The sequence below is a fragment of the Notolabrus celidotus genome, chromosome 4 (genome assembly GCF_009762535.1).
Source record: "Notolabrus celidotus isolate fNotCel1 chromosome 4, fNotCel1.pri, whole genome shotgun sequence".
NCBI classification, from domain to species: Eukaryota; Metazoa; Chordata; class Actinopteri; order Labriformes; family Labridae; genus Notolabrus; species Notolabrus celidotus.
Genome location: NC_048275.1, coordinates 39,125,725 through 39,147,001, shown reverse-complemented (window position 1 = coordinate 39,147,001; position 21,277 = coordinate 39,125,725). Strand labels below are relative to the sequence as shown.

Sequence of the window (21,277 nt, the reverse complement as noted above, 5' to 3'; positions counted from 1 at the left end):
ATAATAATAATAATAATAATGAAAATAAAATGAATTAATAAATAAATTAAAAATTAAAAATAAGTTTCTGAACGAACTGAGGAAAGGCTCTCATGATATCTTAATGAGGAAACACTGTAGGAAACATAAAATGTTAAAACTCAACACAGGAAATTAAACTCAACAAAATAAAATACATTTCTAAGATAATAAAACACTAAAATATTAAACCATTAAAAGAAAATAATAAATAATTAGATACATAAATAAATAAATAAATAAATAAAGTTAGGTGAAATAAACTGTTATAAGAATCAAACTCAGTTAAAGTGAGACTAAAAAGGTCGGTCTTGAGTTTGCTTTTTAAAAATGTTGACGCTCTGTGCAGCCCTCAGATCTTCAGGGTGTTCCACAGACGTGGGCCGTGATGATAAAAAGCGGCCTCACCGTGAGTCTCTGTCCTAGCTTTTGGTCCCATTAAAGTCCACTACCTGAAGACCTGAGGGCTCTCACTGGCTCATATGATAAATCTGATAAATAAGGAGCAAGACCATTAAGAGATTTAAAAACCAGTAAAATAATCTTAACATCTAAAAGATAGAAGATGATGGACAGAGAAGTCCAGTAATGATTCAATCTGTTGTTTTTTCAAAGTGTTCAGGTGTTAAAGTTCAGTAAAAGCATGTGATGCAGACATGAATGAGTAAGCTTCTTTAATATTCCTCATCTCAATACGAATGAAAATAATGCTGATTAGGATTTGTGGCCATAATCGAGCAGCTCACCCTGACCCGGGTGTACTGGTGAGCACACAGATTAAACCTGAGTCCAGTTTGTTTTCTAATCCAGTCACCGCGGGTTAACTGGGATGTTCACCAGGTTTCAGTTAGGTCCCGTCTGCAGGGACTCAGCAGCCTCCAGTTAAAACAAGAAAACAAAGTGAAATCAGCAGAGAGAGACAGCCGGGGTGAGACTGTGGATTATCAGGCTTCACTCTGGATTATTCAGACCTTCAGAGATGATTCAGACACAGCAGGCTTGTTCTGGAGAGCTGAAATGAAGATGAAGAATTGATTTCATGAGCATTTGTTCCCTAAATGCAACAAATGAGTGATTTCCACAAGGAGCTCCTTAAAGCTCCTCAGATGTGAACACTAACATCTTTATACTTGACATCACGAGCAAGCTTGGAGTAACATCAGTGAAACATCATCAAACGTCTTTCTTTTTCCTTATTTTAATATTTCTTGTGTTTTAAAAACAGAAAACTAAATGAAGAATGTAACGCTCTTAAAGTGCAGGTTATGGATGAATCATATCAACCTTCTACCCGGGTGTCGTTGTGTCCTCTGATGTGTTGTTCAGGTGAGCGAGCGCTTTGCTCAGTACATCGATCAGATGATCCAGTCCAGCGGCGGGGCGTGTGGCAGCGTGCAGACTCTGGAGCGGCTGCAGCAGTTCCTGGAGCCGATGCTCTTCCTGTCTGGCCTGGAGCTCGCCAACACCTTTGAGCACTTTTACAGGTGTGAACATGACACATCAGCTACAGGTTTCTGAACCCTAACAACAATACGTGAACGAGTCCCTCTCTGTCCAGGTACTACCTGGGCGACCGGCTGCTGGCTCAGGGGAACATTTGGCTGGAGAGCGCTGTCATCGATCAGATCGGGAGCTGCTTCCCGAGCCGCTTCCCTCAGCAGATGTTGAAGAACCTGAGCGAGTCGTCTGAGCTGCAGCAGGAGTTTCACCTGTACCGGCTCCAGCAGCTGGACCGCTGCCTGCAGGAGCATGACCAGGTCAAACCCAAAACTCCTTTTAGAGTGAAAGTGTGTCTACCCGGTCCTGAAGGGTCCACTGTCTCTTCATCTGTCTTTGCTCTTGAATGTCTGACACTAGACTGGACTAGACTCTGATGCAGTTTGTCCTTTATTTGTTGCTGTAGATGATGGAGGAGGAGTGGGCGGAGTCCGAGGAGGAGGCGGATGTCCAGGTTCTGGTTCTGTCACCGCGCTGCTGGGCTGTCTCGTCTCTCTGTTTTCTGGACGAGCCTGCCAAATATTTTCCAGCTGAGCTCTGCTGCTACCTGAACCAGTTCACCCAGTTCTACACACACAGTCAGTACCCCCGGCTCAAACCAGGCTTATCTCTGCTCCAAACCAGGCTCAGGGCTCGGGCTTACACAAGGTGTAACTCTGGCTTAAAGCAGGCTTCAGTCTGGCTAAAGAAAGTCCTGGATCTGTTGCTTTAAACTGAGCTCTGGTTTGGACTTGTTTTAAATGAGGTCTAACTCTGCAGCTTGAACTCGTCATATTCTCTGATAACCCAAACTCATCAAAGTCATATTTTATTACTACCTTTAGTTTAGTCCATACCTGTAATAACATCTCAGTGTGTGTATGTGTGTATGTGTGTGTGTGTCAGGTCAGTCCATGTACGGCCTGAGTCACTCGAAGCCTCGCCGGCTGCAGTGGACGTGGCTCGGACACGCAGAGCTGCAGTTTGGCTGCTGGACCCTGCATGTCTCCACCCTGCAGATGTTCATCGTGCTGCAGTTCAACAGTCAGGAGGTAACAGACGCTCCCACACACAGCTTGCCTTTACTTAGAGGGACAACAGATCCACTGAGCGTGTCCACTGCGCTGGCAGCACCAGTTTTCTATTCAAACTCAATGTGATTTGTGAGCACTCAGTGTGATTCAGCATTTTCAGCACTCCGCGCCCTCAGCGCTAAAACGCTCTCAGCATCAGGATTTTTGTCGCAGCACTCTGAGCGCTCTCAGTTAAAGTTAGTTAAACTTTTGGAACACTGCCATGCTCATCAATGTCACTTCTTGGTCACCGACCAATCAAAATCAAGAAGGGGCGGGACTTCTGCAACGATCTTTGTCAACACAATGGCGGAGGTCCGTTTGGAGGAAAAAAGTCATCACACTTGTTTTGTCGAGATATAACTTCCTGGTTTAGAGCTGCTGCTGATGCTCTGACATGATCTCTATCAATATGTTTTACAGTGTCATAAAATGTGTTGAATGAAGGCCTGTATGAAGCATACACAGCATTTTAAAACAGACCTGGAGTTTTCCACTTCCGTTACCTAGTAACAGTAAACGCTGGTGATAAGCGCTCTGAAATTGAGGTTATGGGCGCTCGCAGCGCAAAAAACGGCGGCAGTGGACACGCCACCTAACTCTTAGTCACTAAAACCCACCGTGTGTCTCTGCAGGAGGTTCAGGTGGAAGCTCTGCTGCAGGCCAGCGGCCTGTCTCCTGCCCTCCTGATACACGCTCTGATGCCCCTCATCAGGGAGGGAGGACCACTGACCTGCAGCCAGCCTGAAGAGCCCAGCCAGGGTCAGACACACACACCAAGCACACCATCACACACACACACACACACACACACACACACACACACACACACACACACACACACACACACACCAAGCACACACACACACACACACACACACACACACACACACACACCAAGCACACCATCACACACACACACACACACACACACACACATACACACACACACACACACACACATACACACACACACACACACACACACACACACACGCACACCATCACACACACACACACACACACACACACACACACACACACACACACACACCAAGCACACGATCACACACAGACACAGACACACACACCAAGCACACAATCACAGACAGACACAGACACACACACACCAAGCACACCATCACACACAGACACAGACACACACACACCAAGCACACCATCACACACAGACACAGACACACACACACACCAAGCACACGCACACACACACACACACAAATACATACACACACCGAACACACACCAAGCACACGAAAGCACACTCACACACACCAAACACACACACACACACACACCAAACACACACACACACACACACACACACACACACACACACATACACACCAAGCACACACAGACACACACACACACACACACACACACACACATACACACCAAGCACACGAAAGCACACTCAAACACACCAAACACACACACACACACACACCAAACACACACACCAAACACACACACACACACACACACACACCAAACACACACACACACACACACACACACCGAACACACACCAAGCACACGAAAGCACACTCACACACACCAAACACACACACACACACACACACACACCAAACACACACACACACACACACACACATACACACCAAGCACAGGAAAGCACACTCACACACACCAAACACACGAAAGCACACTCACACACACCAAACACACACACACACACACACACCAAACACACACACACACACACACACTCGCGAACCCACACAGACACTCACACACACGCGCACACATGCGCGCACACACGCACATACGCGCGCATGCACACGAACACACACAGACACACACACACACACGCACACCAATCACATACACTCGCACGCACACAGACACACACACACACACACACACACACACAGACACACACACATACACACTTGTCCTCTTCCCTCACTCCTCCCTCTGTCCCCTCTCAGGTGTGTTGCGGCTGAACCAGGAAGTGGTGTCTCGCAGTCTGGACGGCGTGCCTGCAACTGTCCAGCTGCTGCCCAGGCAGATGTACGTGAACGTGGACGAGGACGCGGCCGGCTTGCTGGAGAGGAAGAGGAACTACATCTACTGTCTGATCGTCCACATCATGAAGCAGGAGAAGGAGATGCACATCGACAACCTGGTCTTTAAGGTCAGAGGTCACACACACTCACGCTGACATCTCTTCTTCCATATGAATCCATAATAAAAGTGTGTGTGGAGGTTTGATCATTCAATCTGTGGAGCTCAGTGTGTGTGGTGTCCATTGAGCAGGACTGTGTGTCAGATCTTTAACAGAGATCCTCTCAGAGGTCAGAAAGAGTCCAGCAGCCTGTTTTACCAGCTGTGTGTAAGTTGTGTCCTAAGTTAGGGTGTGAAGTCCTCACTAAACCAGACATGTTAGTTTGTAACTTCAGTTGTGTCATAGTTTGATCTCACCACAGAGACATAAGGTTCATCTTAACTAGTAGACCGTAACGTCCAAACTAACCAAAACATTGTTGCAGATATGACGTATACACTTCCAGCAGCCAATCAGAGGGAAACATAGTAACCATAGTAACATAGTAACTGTATAAATAACTCTGAACTGACCACCAGCTGAAACAAACTTCTGCCAGCTGCCGCTACAACAACAAAAGGTATGTAAGTGTCACAGTAAGGTGATAACTATAGCCTAAAGCCTTAATCTACAGTGTGTATAATAACAGTGATATCAAGAGGTAAAATTAGATTTAGAAAATATAACGGTTGCCGCTCGTGGATATTGCGTTGACGACATAATCTAGCTGTGAGAACCCTCTGTATCTCCTCATCCTCCATCATCACACCTTTCAGAACAACGCTCCATGGCAACAGGTACTCTACGGAGGACTTCACACCAACTAGGAGCTCAGTGTAAGAATTAAGATGTAACTTAGGCTGACGTTGGAACTATCTCAGCTGGTGCAACACACAAAACATTAGTAGAGTGTAAACTCATCCTGAATGAGAAATGAAGTTCAAACTAGGCTACGTTTGAACTTACACACAGCTGGTGAAACAGACTGCTGGTTTCAGTGTCCTGTGGGTTAGGAGCGGAACACACAGCTGCTGGAGCTCAGACTGCTGAAACACTGAAGGACCCCAGTACTCAGGGTTCATGATAACATTTACTCTGTATGTGACCCAGTGGGTGTTCAGGCTCCAGAGAAGTGCGTTCCTTTTTTCTTTGTCCTGCCCTAAGCCAAGGGGACTTCACTTCCTGCTGTTTTTATTTTGAAAAGACACCAAAGGGCCTTCCTGTTGAATGTTGGCGGTATCAGCGCCCCATGTAGACCCCCCTCTCTCTCTCTCTCTCTCTCTCTCTCTCTCTCTCTCTCTCTCTCTCTCTCTCTCTCTCTCTCTCTCTCTCAATTCAAACAGCTTTATTGGCATGAAAGTTAAAAACAATATTGCCAAAGCATTAAAATAATAATAATAACATGAATAATAAATCACATCAAATAATACACATATATATATATATATACAATACAATATATTATCACATCACAACTAGATCAAAAAGGGTAAAACAATATAAACAATATATTTAAAAATGATAAATAATTATAATAATGAATTGATTAAAAAATGTCTCATATGCATGTAGATAAAATGATGAAATGTAAGAATGATGTCTCTGAGGACGCTCTGCCAGTGTTTACCACACAGAGCCCTCACCTGCTGCCTCCACATCTGTACACCTCTGTTCAGCTTCAGTCAGAGGAGACGTGATGACGTCCATTAAGAGGAGTCAAAGGCAGACAGTGCCCTTGGACCGTCCTCTAGGCTGGAGATGTACTTGCTCTCTCACTTCCACAAAGCTGAACACCATGCGGGCACAAGATGCAGAAAGCAGGTGAACGGTCGGGAGCAGTGTAGAGGCAGAGGGACATGACAGGGTCAACACAGCAGCAGAGACAACGGTGGCAGGAGGTTTTAAAGACAAGCTTAAGGACCAAGTCCAAGCAACAAACAGGCTGTCAGAAGAACCGGAGGTAAATGTAGACGTCAGTGTGCAGACCTGCAGGACTAAATGAAAGCAGGTCCAGCTATTACGTCCCAGCACGGAGGAAAGTGAGTGAAGAACTGAGAGTTCTGTCCACTGGCCATCAGACACCTGAGCTGGCTCAATGAGACCCTCACCGAGCCACTGAGACCCAGAATCAAAACCACAGTAACCTCTGACTTCTGCAGCTCTCTGGTTTACAACTCTTCTATCTGGTGGTTTCATACAGCCTGAGCTCTCTGGTGAGCACGCTTAGAAACTGAGAACATAGTCCAGTATGAACACAGTTCAGTTTATGACCCGGCTGGTTGTGTATGCAAACACAAGGTGAGACTGCAGGTATATCTCCGGACACGTGCGACTGAGGGTCAGCTGATTTGTGAGATATGATTCAGTCATAGTCGTCCACAGCAAACAGAAGTTGCTCACACCACATTCAGGACTTTGATCCATGGACACAGATCCAGCCTGAACACAAGGCTCAAGACCTCGCTCAGTTATCACGGCCGTCACAGCACCAGATCTGATAGGTTCCTATTCTAGTCAATGTGTTAACTTCCACTGGAACCGCTCCGATGTGTTCCGGCTGCATCTCTGATCTGGCAGGTCGGAGTCCTCTGGATCAGATACACAAGACTTCTGTTTTTGCCGGAGCACGACGCATCAATCTCAACAGAGCAGATGGAGCGGGACAGGAAGTCAGGTTTCACCAAAACAAAATGAAAACATCCGGTTAATTTTCAGAATAAAACACTCTGTGTTATCACCAGATCGTATTTCACTTAACTACAACAACAAACCAAAGTCATGATGAGCGGAGCCAGGCCTGGAGTCAACAGGTCAGAGGTTTTCAGAGGACCAGAAAGACAACATGGATGAGGAGAGGAGGAGGAGAATCCTTGATTCAGTGATTACAGAGGGAAAACCTCGCTCACATGACTCCAGCTGTCCGGAGGTCCTGCTCCGTGCTGCGTTCAGGAAACACAACTGGTGGGTGTTGACAGATGAGAGAGCACGAAGCAGGACCGCAGCGGATCTAAGACAGATTAGACACGGATCTGGTGGAAGTCCAGTGTTAGGACAGAGGTCACCAGAGTCGACAGGAGGAAGATATATTCATCTCTCAGGCTGTCAAAGTACTGACTCCTGGTGAGGATGGATGAAACCGTTCCTGATGACTGATCCAGGTTGACGTCCTGTTGTCACTTATTCGTGTATTCATCTGTTGTGATGTGTCTTCTACCTGAATCTGTGTGCCTGTTCTCTGTATGGATCAGGGTTTAGGAGTACTGCAGTGTCTCACTCTGGACTCTTTGGTTTCACTGCCTGTATTTAGTTCTAACGTGTCTCTCTGCTCCGGTCTCAGGTTCTGGACTCATGTCAGAAGAAGGAAGCGTCTCGCTCCCCGGGCTCGGGCCGTTTCAGCTGCAGCACCAGTGACGTGTTCTCCTGCATCATGCACGTCATCAGCAAAGGCTGCATCCGCCGCAACGAGGACAACCCGCACATCGTGGAGTTCCTGCCAGAGGACCCGTCCACGCCGCAGAAAGGCCAGGCCCAGTTCTCCTTCAGCCGGGCCGAGGTCAGGAAGGATGCGACGGACAGCAGGGCCGACATCAGGTGTGAGCGTGACCTCTGACCTTTCACACACGATCAACTCTGTTTACATTTTTAAGTTCATCAGACAAAAGAAGTAGCAGTGCGAGTCCCCCTGTTTGTCTTTTCTTCATCATGTTTCTGTGATGGCAGCAGCTTCATCATCACCCCCTCACCTCATCATGCCGCGGGACAAACCGTCCCTCTGTCGTGTCTCTGAGGGCGCTCCCTCGTCTCTGTCCTGTAACAACAGAAAGTGTTTGATTTCTGCTCTTTGTCCCCACGTCCCCGTCCCCCCTCTAACTCAGACCACATCAGACTAAATGAATCTGTTAATGAGTCCGATCAAACACACAGACGTCCTGTGAGTCGTCTCAAACGTGTAAAGTGTTTAATTTTCTACAAAAGAAAATAAAAAGAGATTAAACTCTAAACCCTGCTCTCTGCCTTTTTGCCTTTTGTGTAATAACTTCTATAAACCCATGAGTTTAATTTACCTCACAACAATTCAACCCAAAGAGTAAACTCAAGACTTTAAACAGAGCTGAATACATTTAACCTCTGCACATGTAAAATTCAACTCTAATATCAACACGCTCACTGACAGCTGCTGTAGATCAGACCAGGTCTGCTGATGTATAACACAGTGAGAAGGGTTGAAGAGCTCGACGTGTCTGCTAAATGAAGCCAGAGAGCGACCTGATGTCACTTTGAGTCTCTCCTCATATATCACTGCTTCATCAACACCCAGGAGAAACTAATGATAAGTTTAGTCAGTTCAGTCAGCTCTTATCTGATCGTATTAAGATTATTAACCTCAATTAGTGAATGAATATTTGACAAGTAAAAACACATGGAGGCTTAAAGAATGAGAGGACGTCCCTGTCTCCCCTCCTCCTCCTGACGTGTCCTCTCCGCTCTGCATGAAAAGTTATTGGTGTGTTTGTGTTTGCAGCCTGATGTCGGCACCGCGGTGCTTTGAGGACGGCGTTCTGGACGCGGTTCTGTTCTCCATGGGTCGAACGATGACACAGGAGGAGGTCCGCCAGCTGATGCAGAGGACCGTCCAACAGGTGGGACAGTAACAGGGTTTTGATTACACGTCCTGAGCAGCTGATGGATACCTGTCAGTCCTCCTGAGAAGGACTTTAGTGACTGCAGTCTTAGTAACATCTGGTCTATGAACACCATGTCTCTCCTGGTCTATGAACACCATGTCTATCCTGGTCTATGAACACCATGTCTATCCTGGTCTATGAACACCATGTCTATCCTGGTCTAGCTGCAGGCTTCTGTTTTCAAACCGCCTACTTTACTAGCAGTACGGACTGATGTGGTCTAAATTCAGTATGTAGTATATGAACAAGAGTAAAATCTGCAGTATGCCAAAACTCCCCGGATGTCGTCCTGATTCAGGAACATGTCTCAGTCTGCATCGGACCAGTCTCCCTCACGTACTGTTTCCCACAATGCACAGCGCTCGTTCTCCTGTTTCTTTTGTCCGTATATGACGGGGCACTCAGTTTTAATGTGCTGTGTTAATTATTAAATTCCATATAAACACTTCCTAGCTTGTTAAATCCTAAGTGATGTTAAAGAAGCAGTTTATCTATCAGCTTGGTCGTTGTTTACTTCTGCTTTCTGAAACTGGAAATCAAGCGTCGCCTGAACCAGCATCCTGCAGACCAGATCCACCAGAACAGTCAGACTACAGACTACCTTCAGACACAGTATGCAGTACATACATACATACATAGGTAGTTTGTAGCAGGCGGTTTTGAAAACAGTCTCGGTCTCACATTAAGACCTCAGAGAGTCAGAACCGGTCTCAAACACTCCCACAGAGACCTGAAAGAACTTTAACTTTAGAAACATCCTCAGAGAGAATCAGAAAGACCTCTAATGTGATGCTGCTCCTCTGTCCCCCCAGGTGTCCAGCACTCTGAGCCTGGACCTGGACCGGGCCGAGCACCTGCTGGTTCACTGTAAGTGGAACCTGGACCTGCTGGTGCAGAGATACACCGACGACTCCGACACCCTCATCATGGCCGCCGGCTTAAAGAGCAGAAACCCTCAGCCCCCGCCGAGCCCCGCCTCCACCTGCCCGGTCTGCCTTGGCCCTCGCACCGCCGCCACGGAGCCGGTCCCCTCGCTGAGCTGCATGCACTACTGCTGCCGGGTCAGACTCTCTAATGTTACAGATTCAGGATCTGAAGCAGTAGATCACATGTTATCTGAATTAAAGCTAAGGTTACTTAGAAGAAGAAAGGATCAGATCAGGATCTTTGTTCTGATCAGGATCACACCTCCAGTTTGTGTTGTTTCATTTCACTTTAGATAACTTTGATCCACAATATCAGGACTGTCCTAAACCCAGCGGAGGCCTGGATTAGGCTGGATTACAGGAACTAAGTGTGATCAAACTTTTGTAGTTGATACTGGAGACTTTCTTTTTTTCCCAAATACTCCTAAATGTCAGAGACATCAGACATGTTTCATTTACAGGGTCTGTCAGGGTCTCTGTTTGGTGCTGAAGTGTGTCACACGTAGTCTCAGTTAGAGCTCTGGTAAACCTGATCCCTGATGTATTCTCTGTCTCTCTGTCTGCCGTACAGTCTTGTTGGCAGGAGTACCTGACGGCAAGGATCGAACAGAACCTGGTCATGAACTGTAACTGTCCAATCACAGACTGCCAGGCTCAGCCCACCTCGGTCTTCTTCCTCAACATCCTCACAGACAAGGACACCATCTCCAAGGTAAGGCCTCCTCAGGGACCCTGATGATCAGAGAGCAGAGGAAGGTTTCTGATCCGTCTTTATTCCTGCTGAGGTTTCTGTCCGAGCCTGAAGCCGCCCTGTGACGACCTCACGTCTTCACTGACTCTTAATCTGATGATTGTTACCACTGTATGATGGTGGGATGATGCTGCAGAAGTTAGTGCTGTCACCTCACAGACTGAAGGTCATGATCCGCTCTGTGCTGAGGTTATAGTTTAGGATCTTTCATCAGATTCTGAAATGCTTAGTTTTTGTTAGCTTTCATTAGCTTCAGTGTTAGCTTCAGTTTCTCTTCCTGCCTCTGCAGCAGACCCCGTGGTGTCACATCCTGCCATCTAGTGGGGAAAGACAGTCACTGCTTCAGAAGTGGAAGCTATTTGAACACCCAATCAATCAATCAATCAAGCAAGCTTTATTTATAGAGCAACTTTCATACAAATCAAATGCAGTTCAAAGTTCTTTACAGCGATGAAAACAAGAAAGAAGCAGAAATAAAATGATGGAAAAAACATATTAAAAAACAAAAATGGATTTTAAATTGTGTCTAATGCACACCAACAATAGAACATGTGTAGTTAAAATAAGTTAAAGCATCAAATTAACACCAAGAGTTAAGAGTTGAAATAATAAAGCAACAATTACATTCCTCTATCACTTTATTTATGGAGTCATCTTTGGAAACACTTGTTCTTCTCGTTTCTTTGTCAAGCTGTGCTTTTTTAAGTTTCAGTCAACAAAATGTTTTTATTTCATCAGTTTTCATTGTTTTATTTATAATTGATGATAATAACCTACTGTCTGGAGTCAGCTGAACCCCCCCACCAATGGGCCTCAACTCAACTCATCTTTATTTATTTCATTCATTCAAGCATGCTGCCCAAAGTGCTTCCCTAAAGAACAGAGAGACAGAAAACAACAGCAAGAGGTAACATAATACAAGACTGAAACAAGAGAGAGGAAGTGATGGGAAATACTTCAAAATAAAATAATTACCATCAAATCAATAAAATAATATCAGAGAAAAATAAAATAAAATAATTACTATCAAATCAATAAAATAATATCAGAGAAAAATAAAATAAAATTATTATGATCAAATCAATAAAATAATATCAGAGAAAAATAAAATAATTACAATTAAATCAAATCAGATAAACACAACTAAAACAATAAAAAGAAATACAAAATTACAAAATAAATTAAATCAGAAAAAAACAATAACAAAATAGAACTAATTTATTCAGAGAAAAATAAAATCTAATATTTACAAAATCAAATCCAATAATTACGATAAAATCAAATCAGATAAACACAATTCAAACAATACAATAATTACACAATAAAATAAAATAATTACAAAATAGAAATTAGAGAAAAATAAAATAATTACAATAAAATCAAATCAGATTAACACAATTAAAACAGTACACTAGAATAATTACAAATTAAAATAAAATCAGAAAAATAAAATAAAATAATTTAAAAAATGAAATAAAATAATTTAAAAAATATCATACAATACAACTAATTACATAAGAGACAAATAAAATAGAAATAATTATAAAATCAAATCCAATACTTACGACAAAATCAAATCAGTTAAACACAATAAAATAAAATAAAAATGAGGTAGAATAAAAGAGATGAAAGGGATGCTAAAACAATGGGAATTAAAGTTAATAATCCAGTCCAGGGCTAAAAGGAAATTATTCCAAGTTAAAAGCCAGATTAAAAAGGTAAGTCTTTAGTTTACTTTTAAAGTATTATAAGCCCTACATATATAATATCAAAATATTACTATATTTAATTGTTTTAGATTATGTTATTTATCTCTATGATATTAATATTTATAGAACATGCTGAGTGTGTTCTCTGCCTCAGAGATACAGTTTGACAGATTTATACCATTTTGAAATAATCTGCATCAAGACCTGCTCTCTAATTATCGGCATCATCAGCGACCAACCAGGAGTCAGAATACTTCAACAAGCAGCCCCGCCTCTTCTCCTCAAACGCGTCCACACCCTGAAGATGTTAGTCTGATGTTTGTGTGAGGATCCTTCGATGTAGCGCCCAAAGACCTCTGTGATGATGCTTCTGTTCAATCTGTTATCACTTGTTGTAACATCATCTCCTCCTCCTCCTCCTCCTCCTCCTCCATCATCAGTATGAGAATTCCTTGCTCAGAGACTACGTGGAGTGCTGCTCCAACCTGACTTGGTGCACCAACCCTCAGGGCTGCGACCAGATCCTCTGTAAGGAGAACATGGGCAGCATGGGGACCTGCTCCAAGTGCTGCTGGTCCTCCTGCTTCAGCTGCAACTTCCCCGAGGTCAGAGGTCTATACACACACACACACACACACACACACACAGATACACACACACACACACACACACACACACACACACACACACACACACACACACACACACACACACACACACACAGACACACACCACAGGTCAGAGGTCAGACTGTGATCCTCTCTGCAGCAGCTCTCTGGACCGGTGTCCACATGTTGTATGTAACCCAGTGGCTGCCTCTCTTCAGGCTCATTACCCAGCCAGCTGCAGCCACATGTCTCAGTGGATGGATGATGGAGGGTACTATGAAGGGATGAGCATGGAGGCTCAGAGCAAACACCTCGCCAAACTCATCTCCAAACGCTGCCCCAGCTGCCAGGCGCAGATCGAGAAGAACGAAGGCTGTCTGCAGTACGTACACTCATGACCCCTGCTGCTCATCATACAAACTGATGATGATGATGATGATGATGATGATGATGATGATGATGGTTGTATTCCTCTGTCCTCAGTATGACCTGTGCCAAGTGTAACCACGGTTTCTGCTGGCGGTGTCTGAAACCCTGGAAACCAACACACAAAGATTACTACAACTGCTCTGCCATGGTGGGTTCACACACCATCACATGATCACAGTCAGAACATTAAGCCGTCCAATCAGAGACCAAAGGTGCATTTGGACCAAGAGTTCCGGGGTCTTTTCGCCTCCAGAACTACTTTCCCCTGAACTAAAAGGTTCCTGTGCCCCCATTGTTGTCTGCATTTCGACTGTGGGCTGAAGTCCCGGGTAGATTGTGTAAATCAGTCCAGTGACGTATGGAGGAAAAAAAAGTAAATGCACTACACCACCAGACCAGTAGAGGGCAGTAAAACAAAGAGGAATGCCATTCATCACAGATGACACCATAGAAGCAGACGGACAGGCAGGTATCATTATGAGCAACACAACAGTTAGCCTGTTAGCATGAAAAGACTCAGCTGGTCTGTTTTAGATGGTGCTATATTTCATCACAGATGGATTCACTGAATCAACACGTGAGAGGAGATAAGCGCGAGTAGCAAAGACGTTTCAACACGCCTTTAAAATCCTTTTGAACTCAAAAAGCCGTGATCGCAGAGATCGACCGGTGTTTTGGTTTAAACAGCGACCCTGTTAACTGGAGACTTTCAGCCGGATGCATCCCTCATAAACGTCTTTAGACGATCATTAAATATCTGATGAGGATATTTTGAAATCTTAATAAAAACTAAACTAGTTTGCATTTCCAGGAACTCCCTCTGTGTTTCAACAGCTGTGTAAACTCCACAAACACTGACACGTTCAGCTGAAGGTCTCCAGTTTACAGGGTCACTTTTAAAACCGGAACACCGGGAGAGACGCATTCACGGTGGGCTGAGAGAAGACTACTGTTACAAGCTGCTAAATCAAGAGAATCACAGCTTCTTCTTTTGAAAAGTACACACACATACAAAAAAGATAGAACAAATAAAAACTAATGAAAGAAAGAGAAATCAAGAGAATCACAGATGTGTGTGATGTTATTGTGGACGGAGGGCGGAATAAAAACACTGAGGTTAATCTACCAATCAGACACGTTCAGCATTGCAGGCCCCGCCCCCCGAAATTCCCGGGACCTTTGAAAAGTACTACCCCCCTAGCAGAGGCTTTTCAGGGGGGAGATTATCCAAGTCAAAGTCAAAGTCTTCTTTATTGTCAAATAAACTGCAGTGTGCACCAGGCATACTGAGGATTTGATATTACGTTTCTCTTTCAGACCCTAGCAACGACAACAACAGATAAACAAAGGAAATAGCTAGAAAAAGATAAGCTAAAATTAAAAAGAGCAAGCCAATAAAAATAATAAAATACAGTTTAAAACAGTGCAAAAACTTTGCTATAGTGCAAATTTAAAATCAAAGTAAGGATGACAGACCTCAGCGTTGATTTGGGGGGGGGTAATCAGTGACCGGGTTAAGTCTGTGAAGGGGCCACTATGGGAAGAGGGGGCAAAACAGGGAGAGAGTTCAGCATCCTGAATGCCTGGTGGATAAAACTGTCCCTCAGTCTGTTGGTTCTGGCCTGGAGATGGCGTAGTCTCCTTCCTGATGGCAACAGGCTGAAGAGGCTGTGAGACGGGTGGAAGGGGGCACCTGCTATGTGCAGGGCTTTTCGAGTGAGGCGGGAAGAGTAAATGTCATGGAGGGAGGGGAGAGAGGCACCAACAATCTTCTCAGCTGTTCTCAAGATACACTGGAGGTTTGTACGGCAGGACGCAGGGCAGGCCCCGTACCACACAGTGATGCTGCTGGTGAGAATGCTCTGGATGGTGCCTCTGTAGAAGGTGCGCATGATGGGGGCAGGGGCTCTAGCTTTCCTCAGCTGGCGGAGAAAGTAAAGGTGCTGACGTGCCTTCTTGGTCAGTGATGCGGTGTTGGTGATTCAAGTGAAGTCCTGTGAGCACACCCAGGAACTTGGTGCTGCCCACCCTCTCCACAGCAGCACCGTTGATTGTCAGAGGAGTGTGCTGGTTACGTGTTCTTCTGAAGTCCACAACAATCTCCTTCGTCTTCTCCAGGTTCAGAGAGAGATTGTTGTGTCCGCACCACAAGGCCAGGCAGCTCACCTCAGTCCTGTAGTTTGTCTCATCCCCATTGTTGATGAGACCCACCACAGTCGTGTCATCAGCAAACTTAGTAAAAAGGTTAGAGCTGTGCAGCGGTGTGCAGTCGTGGGTCAGTAAGGTGAAGAGGAGGGGGCTCAGCACACATCCCTGGGGGGCCCCTGTGTTCACTGTGAGGGTGCTGGATCTGTTACTGCCGACTCGTACTGCCTCTGGTCTTCCGGTCAGGAAGTCCAACAGCCAGTTGCACAGTGAGGTGCTCAGCCCCAACCGGTCCAGCTTGTGAATGAGCTGTTGGGGAATGATTGAGTTAAATGCTGAGCTGAAGTCTTTGAACAACATTCTAACATATGAGTCTTTTGTGTCCAGATGTGTGAGAGCTGTGTGGAGGACAGTGGAAATTGCATCATCAGTGGAGCGGTTGGATCGATATACAAAGTGGAAGGGATCTAGGGAGGGGGGGGGGACAGACTTGATGTGTTCCATGACTAGCCGTTCAAAACACTTCATTAGGATGGGGGTGAGTGCAACTGGACGGTAGTCATTGGGACAGGAGGTCTGAACTAAATTTAGACCCTGGGTCCACCGGTTGAAACACACGTAGTTCAGGGGTAAAGTTCCTGTGGTCGAAAAACTCTTCAAAGTCCCATGCACTGTGATAACTCTGTGTTCTGAGATCATGTCCATCCCTCTCTTGGTTTCTGACCTGTTACCTTGTTTTTGTTGCAGGTGAGTAAAGCAGCGCGGCAGGAGAAGAAGTTCCAGGATTATAACGAGAGATGCACATTCCACAACCAGGCCAAGGTAAGACCCCTGTGCACCACGCAGCAGAGAGACCTTTACTCTGTGAAGATCTCCAGTACAGATCTGTCTTTGTCTGCTTCAATAGATAATAAATAATAATAATAATAAATATTTGCAGTAGCTTGGTATGCTAGGTGAAGGATAATGTAGAGTGAGAGGGCGGTTATGGCAAGATTCCACCAGATCCATGTCCGGTCCATCTCTGATCCGTCACAGCACCAGATCGGATAGGTTTCTGTTCTAGTCGATGTGTTAACTTCCACTGGATCCGCTCCGTTGCCGTCCGGCTGCGTCTCTGATCCGGCAGGTCAGGGTCCTCCTCTCTCCTTCTTGCTCTGGTGTCCTCCTCTCCCCTTCCTGCTCTGGTGTCCTCCTCTCTCCTTCCTGCTCTGGTGTCCTCCTCTCTCCTTCTTGCTCTGGTGTCCTCCTCTCTCCTTCCTGCTCTGGTGTCCTCCTCTCTCCTTCTTGCTCTGGTGTCCTCCTCTCTCCTTCTTGCTCTGGTGTCCTCCTCTCTCCTTCCTGCTCTGGTGTCCTCCTCTCTCCTTCCTGCTCTGGTGTCCTCCTCTCTCCTTCCTGCTCTGGTGTGCTCCTCTCTCCTTCCTGCTCTGGTGTGCTCCCCTCTTCTTCTTGCTGTGGTGTCCTCCTCTCTCCTTCCTGCTCTGGTGTCCTCCTCTCTCCTTCCTGCTCTGGTGTGCTCCTCTCTCCTCCTTGCTCTGGTGTCCTCCTCTCTCCTTCCTGCTCTGGTGTCCTCCTCTCTCCTTCCTGCTCTGGTGTCCTCCTCTCTCCTTCTTGCTCTGGTGTCCTCCTCTCTCCTTCCTGCTCTGGTGTCCTCCTCTCTCCTTCCTGCTCTGGTGTGCTCCTCTCTCCTTCCTGCTCTGGTGTGCTCCCCTCTTCTTCTTGCTGTGGTGTCCTCCTCTCTCCTTCCTGCTCTGGTGTCCTCCTCTCTCCTTCCTGCTCTGGTGTCCTCCTCTCTCCTTCTTGCTCTGGTGTCCTCCTCTCTCCTTCCTGCTCTGGTGTCCTCCTCTCTCCTTCTTGCTCTGGTGTCCTCCTCTCTCCTTCTTGCTGTGGTGTCCTCCTCTCTCCTTCTTGCTCTGGTGTCCTCCTCTCTCCTTCTTGCTCTGGTGTCCTCCTCTCTCCTTCTTGCTCTGGTGTCCTCCTCTCTCCTTCTTGCTCTGGTGTCCTCCTCTCTCCTTCTTGCTCTGGTGTCCCCCTCTCTCCTTCCTGCTCTGGTGTCCTCCTCTCTCCTTCCTGCTCTGGTGTCCTCCTCTCTCCTTCCTCACATCTCAAGCTTTGTTTTGACCGGATCAATTTCAAGTCATACTTGAAGTATCTTTGTAGTTGTTAATCAATTCAGCATGCTAATGGAAGCTAACGTTTTTGCCACAGTGTCAACAGGCAGAGGGGACATGTGCTGGACCCCTCTCTTCAGATTGAGTTAATATTATGCATGTGGTCAGGTGACACTCTGCTATGGGGTATTGACCAATCAGAATCAAGTATTTACCACAGACCTAAATGGTCGTTCTGTGATAGATGATGAGTTTTAGGGATCAGGTTTCACACAGACCGGTTCCCTGCATGGAGCCAGTGCTGGATGAAAGTCTACCAAACTCAAAGTACAAGAGAAAACCAGGAAGTAGTGATATGTGAACTCAGTCCTGCACCTGTACGGGGAAGCCGAACTTGTCACTATCAGACACACATTAGGCTTCAGGTCACGTGAGACCATGTGTACCACAGCTTCATGACTCAGTCTGGTCTCTGTTTCAGGACTTTGCGATCAACCTGGAGAACAAAGTGTCGTCCATTAATGAAGCTCTGCAGATGAAGTCTCTGACCTTCGTCATCGACGCCTGTAAGGTCCTCGCGCAGGCTCGGAAGGTAATCATCATCATCGTCAGAGACTGACCCTGCTAAGTGGTCTCTGCTGGTCCAGGTCTGTTGGAGTGCTAACCCTGGTCTCTGCCTGCAGGTACTGGCCTACTCCTGCGTCTACAGCTACTACAACCAGGAGACGGAGAAGATGGATGTGATGGAGCAGCAGACAGAGGCTCTGGACCTGCACACCAACGCTCTGCAGATCCTACTGGGTGAGACCTGAACCCCCTCCAACAGAGAGCAGGAACTGGTCTGTGAACTGGTCTGTTTACTGGTCTGTTTACTGATCTGTTTACTGGTCTGTTTACTGGTCTGTTTACTGGTCTGTTAACTGGTCTGTTTACTGGTCTGTTTACTGGTCTGTTTACTGGTCTGTTAACTGGTCTGTTAACTGGTCTGTTTACTTGTCTGTTTACTGGTCTGTTAACTGGTCTGTTTACTGATCTGTTTACTGGTCTGTTAACTGGTCTGTTTACTGGTCTGTTAACTGGTCTGTTTACTGGTCTGTTTACTGGTCTGTTAACTGGTCTGTTAACTGGTCTGTTAACTGGTCTGTTTACTGGTCTGTTAACTGGTCTATTTACTGGACTGTTAACTGGTCTATTTACTGGTCTGTTAACTGGTCTATTAACTGGTCTGTTTATTGGTCTGTTTACTGGTCTGTTAACTGGTCTATTTATTGGTCTGTTAACTGGTAGGTTAACTGGTCTGTTAACTGGTATGTTAACTGGTCTGTTAACTGGTCTGTTTACTGGTCTGTTTACTGGTCTGTTAACTGGTCTGTTTACTGGTCTGTTTACTGGTCTGTTTACTGGTCTGTTAACTGGTCTGTTTACTGGTCTGTTTACTGGTCTGTTTACTGGTCTGTTAACTGGTCTGTTTACTGGTCTGTTTACTGGTCTGTTAACTGGTCTGTTAACTGGTCTGTTTACTGGTCTGTTAACTGGTCTGTTAACTGGTCTGTTTATTTGTCTTTTAACTGGTCTGTTTGCTGGTCTGTTAACTGGTCTGTTTACTGGTCTGTTAACTGGTCTGTTTACTTGTCTGTTTACTGGTCTGTTAACTGGTCTGTTTACTGGTCTGTTTACTGGTCTGTTTGCTGGTCTGTTAACTGGTCTGTTTACTGGTCTGTTAACTGCTCTGTTTACTTGTCTGTTTACTGGTCTGTTAACTGGTCTGTTTACTGGTCTGTTAACTGGTCTGTTAACTGGTCTGTTTACTGATCTGTTTACTGGTCTGTTAACTGGTCTGTTAACTGGTCTGTTTACTGATCTGTTTACTGGTCTGTTAACTGGTCTGTTAACTGGTCTGTTAACTGGTCTGTTTACTGATCTGTTTACTGGTCTGTTAACTGGTCTGTTTACTGGTCTGTTAACTGGTCTGTTTACTGGTCTGTTAACTGGTCTGTTAACTGGTCTGTTAACTGGTCTGTTTACTGGTCTGTTAACTGGTCTATTTACTGGACTGTTAACTGGTCTATTTACTGGTCTGTTAACTGGTCTATTAACTGGTCTGTTTATTGGTCTGTTTACTGGTCTGTTAACTGGTCTATTTATTGGTCTGTTAACTGGTAGGTTAACTGGTCTGTTAACTGGTATGTTAACTGGTCTGTTAACTTGTCTTTTTACTGGTCTGTTAACTAGTTTAACTGGTCTGTTTACTGGTCTGTTAACTGGTCTGTTTACTGGTCTGTTAACTGGTCTGTTTACTGGTCTGTTTACTGGTCTGTTTACTTGTCTGTTAACTGGTCTGTTTACTGGTCTGTTAACTGGTCTGTTTACTGGTCTGTTAACTGGTCTGTTAACTGGTCTGTTTACTGGTCTGTTTACTGGTCTGTTTACTTGTCTGTTAACTGGTCTGTTTACTGGTCTGTTAACTGGTCTGTTAACTGGTCTGTTTATTTGTCTTTTAACTGGTCTGTTTGCTGGTCTGTTAACTGGTCTGTTTACTGGTCTGTTAACTGGTCTGTTTACTTGTCTGTTTACTGGTCTGTTAACTGGTCTGTTTACTGGTCTGTTTACTGGTCTGTTTGCTGGTCTGTTAACTGGTCTGTTTACTGGTCTGTTAACTGCTCTGTTTACTTGTCTGTTAACTGGTCTGTTTACTGGTCTGTTTACTGGTCTGTTTACTGGTCTGTTAACTTGTCTGTTTACTGGTCTGTTAACTGGTCTGTTAACTGGTCTGTTTACTGGTCTGTTTACTGGTCTGTTAACTGGTCTGTTTACTGGTCTGTTTACTGGTCTGTTAACTGGTCTGTTTACTTGTCTGTTTACTGGTCTGTTAACTGGTCCATTTATTTGTCTTTTAACTGGTCTGTTTACTGGTCTGTTAACTGGTCCATTTATTTGTCTTTTAACTGGTCTGTTTACTGGTCTGTTAACTGGACTGTTTACTGGTCTGTTTACTGGTCTGTTAACTGGTCTGTTAACTGGTCTGTTTACGTGTCTGTTAACTGGTCTGTTTACTGGTCTGTTTACTGGTCTGTTTACTTGTCTGTTTACTGGTCTGTTAACTGGTCTGTTAACTGGTCCGTTTATTTGTCTTTTAACTGGTCTGTTTACTGGTCTGTTTACTGGTCTGTTAACTGGTCTGTTTACTGGTCTTCTAACTGGTCTGTTAACTGGTCTGTTTACTGGTCTGTTAAGTGGTCTGTTTACTGGTCTGTTAA

At 45.3% G+C, this 21,277-nt stretch overlaps 2 protein-coding genes across 4 annotated transcripts in view; one reads left to right on the top strand and one right to left on the bottom strand.

The window, feature by feature from the left end:
• Window positions 1–21,277, bottom strand: part of LOC117811230 (NACHT, LRR and PYD domains-containing protein 3-like) — a 574,987-nt gene that overhangs the window by 341,392 nt on the left and 212,318 nt on the right.
• Window positions 1–21,277, top strand: part of LOC117811225 (cullin-9) — a 68,756-nt gene that overhangs the window by 43,716 nt on the left and 3,763 nt on the right. For all 3 annotated transcript variants that reach the window (XM_034681385.1, XM_034681384.1, XM_034681383.1), the window contains 16 exons: window positions 1,345–1,502; window positions 1,577–1,775; window positions 1,922–2,093; window positions 2,401–2,546; window positions 3,203–3,329; window positions 4,541–4,746; window positions 7,994–8,247; window positions 9,179–9,296; window positions 10,154–10,402; window positions 10,839–10,979; window positions 13,168–13,332; window positions 13,554–13,717; window positions 13,819–13,912; window positions 16,657–16,731; window positions 18,502–18,612; window positions 18,704–18,821. In XM_034681385.1, the coding sequence (XP_034537276.1) occupies window positions 1,345–1,502; window positions 1,577–1,775; window positions 1,922–2,093; window positions 2,401–2,546; window positions 3,203–3,329; window positions 4,541–4,746; window positions 7,994–8,247; window positions 9,179–9,296; window positions 10,154–10,402; window positions 10,839–10,979; window positions 13,168–13,332; window positions 13,554–13,717; window positions 13,819–13,912; window positions 16,657–16,731; window positions 18,502–18,612; window positions 18,704–18,821 (2,497 nt within the window). The remainder of the gene's footprint in view (window positions 1–1,344; window positions 1,503–1,576; window positions 1,776–1,921; window positions 2,094–2,400; window positions 2,547–3,202; window positions 3,330–4,540; window positions 4,747–7,993; window positions 8,248–9,178; window positions 9,297–10,153; window positions 10,403–10,838; window positions 10,980–13,167; window positions 13,333–13,553; window positions 13,718–13,818; window positions 13,913–16,656; window positions 16,732–18,501; window positions 18,613–18,703; window positions 18,822–21,277) is intronic.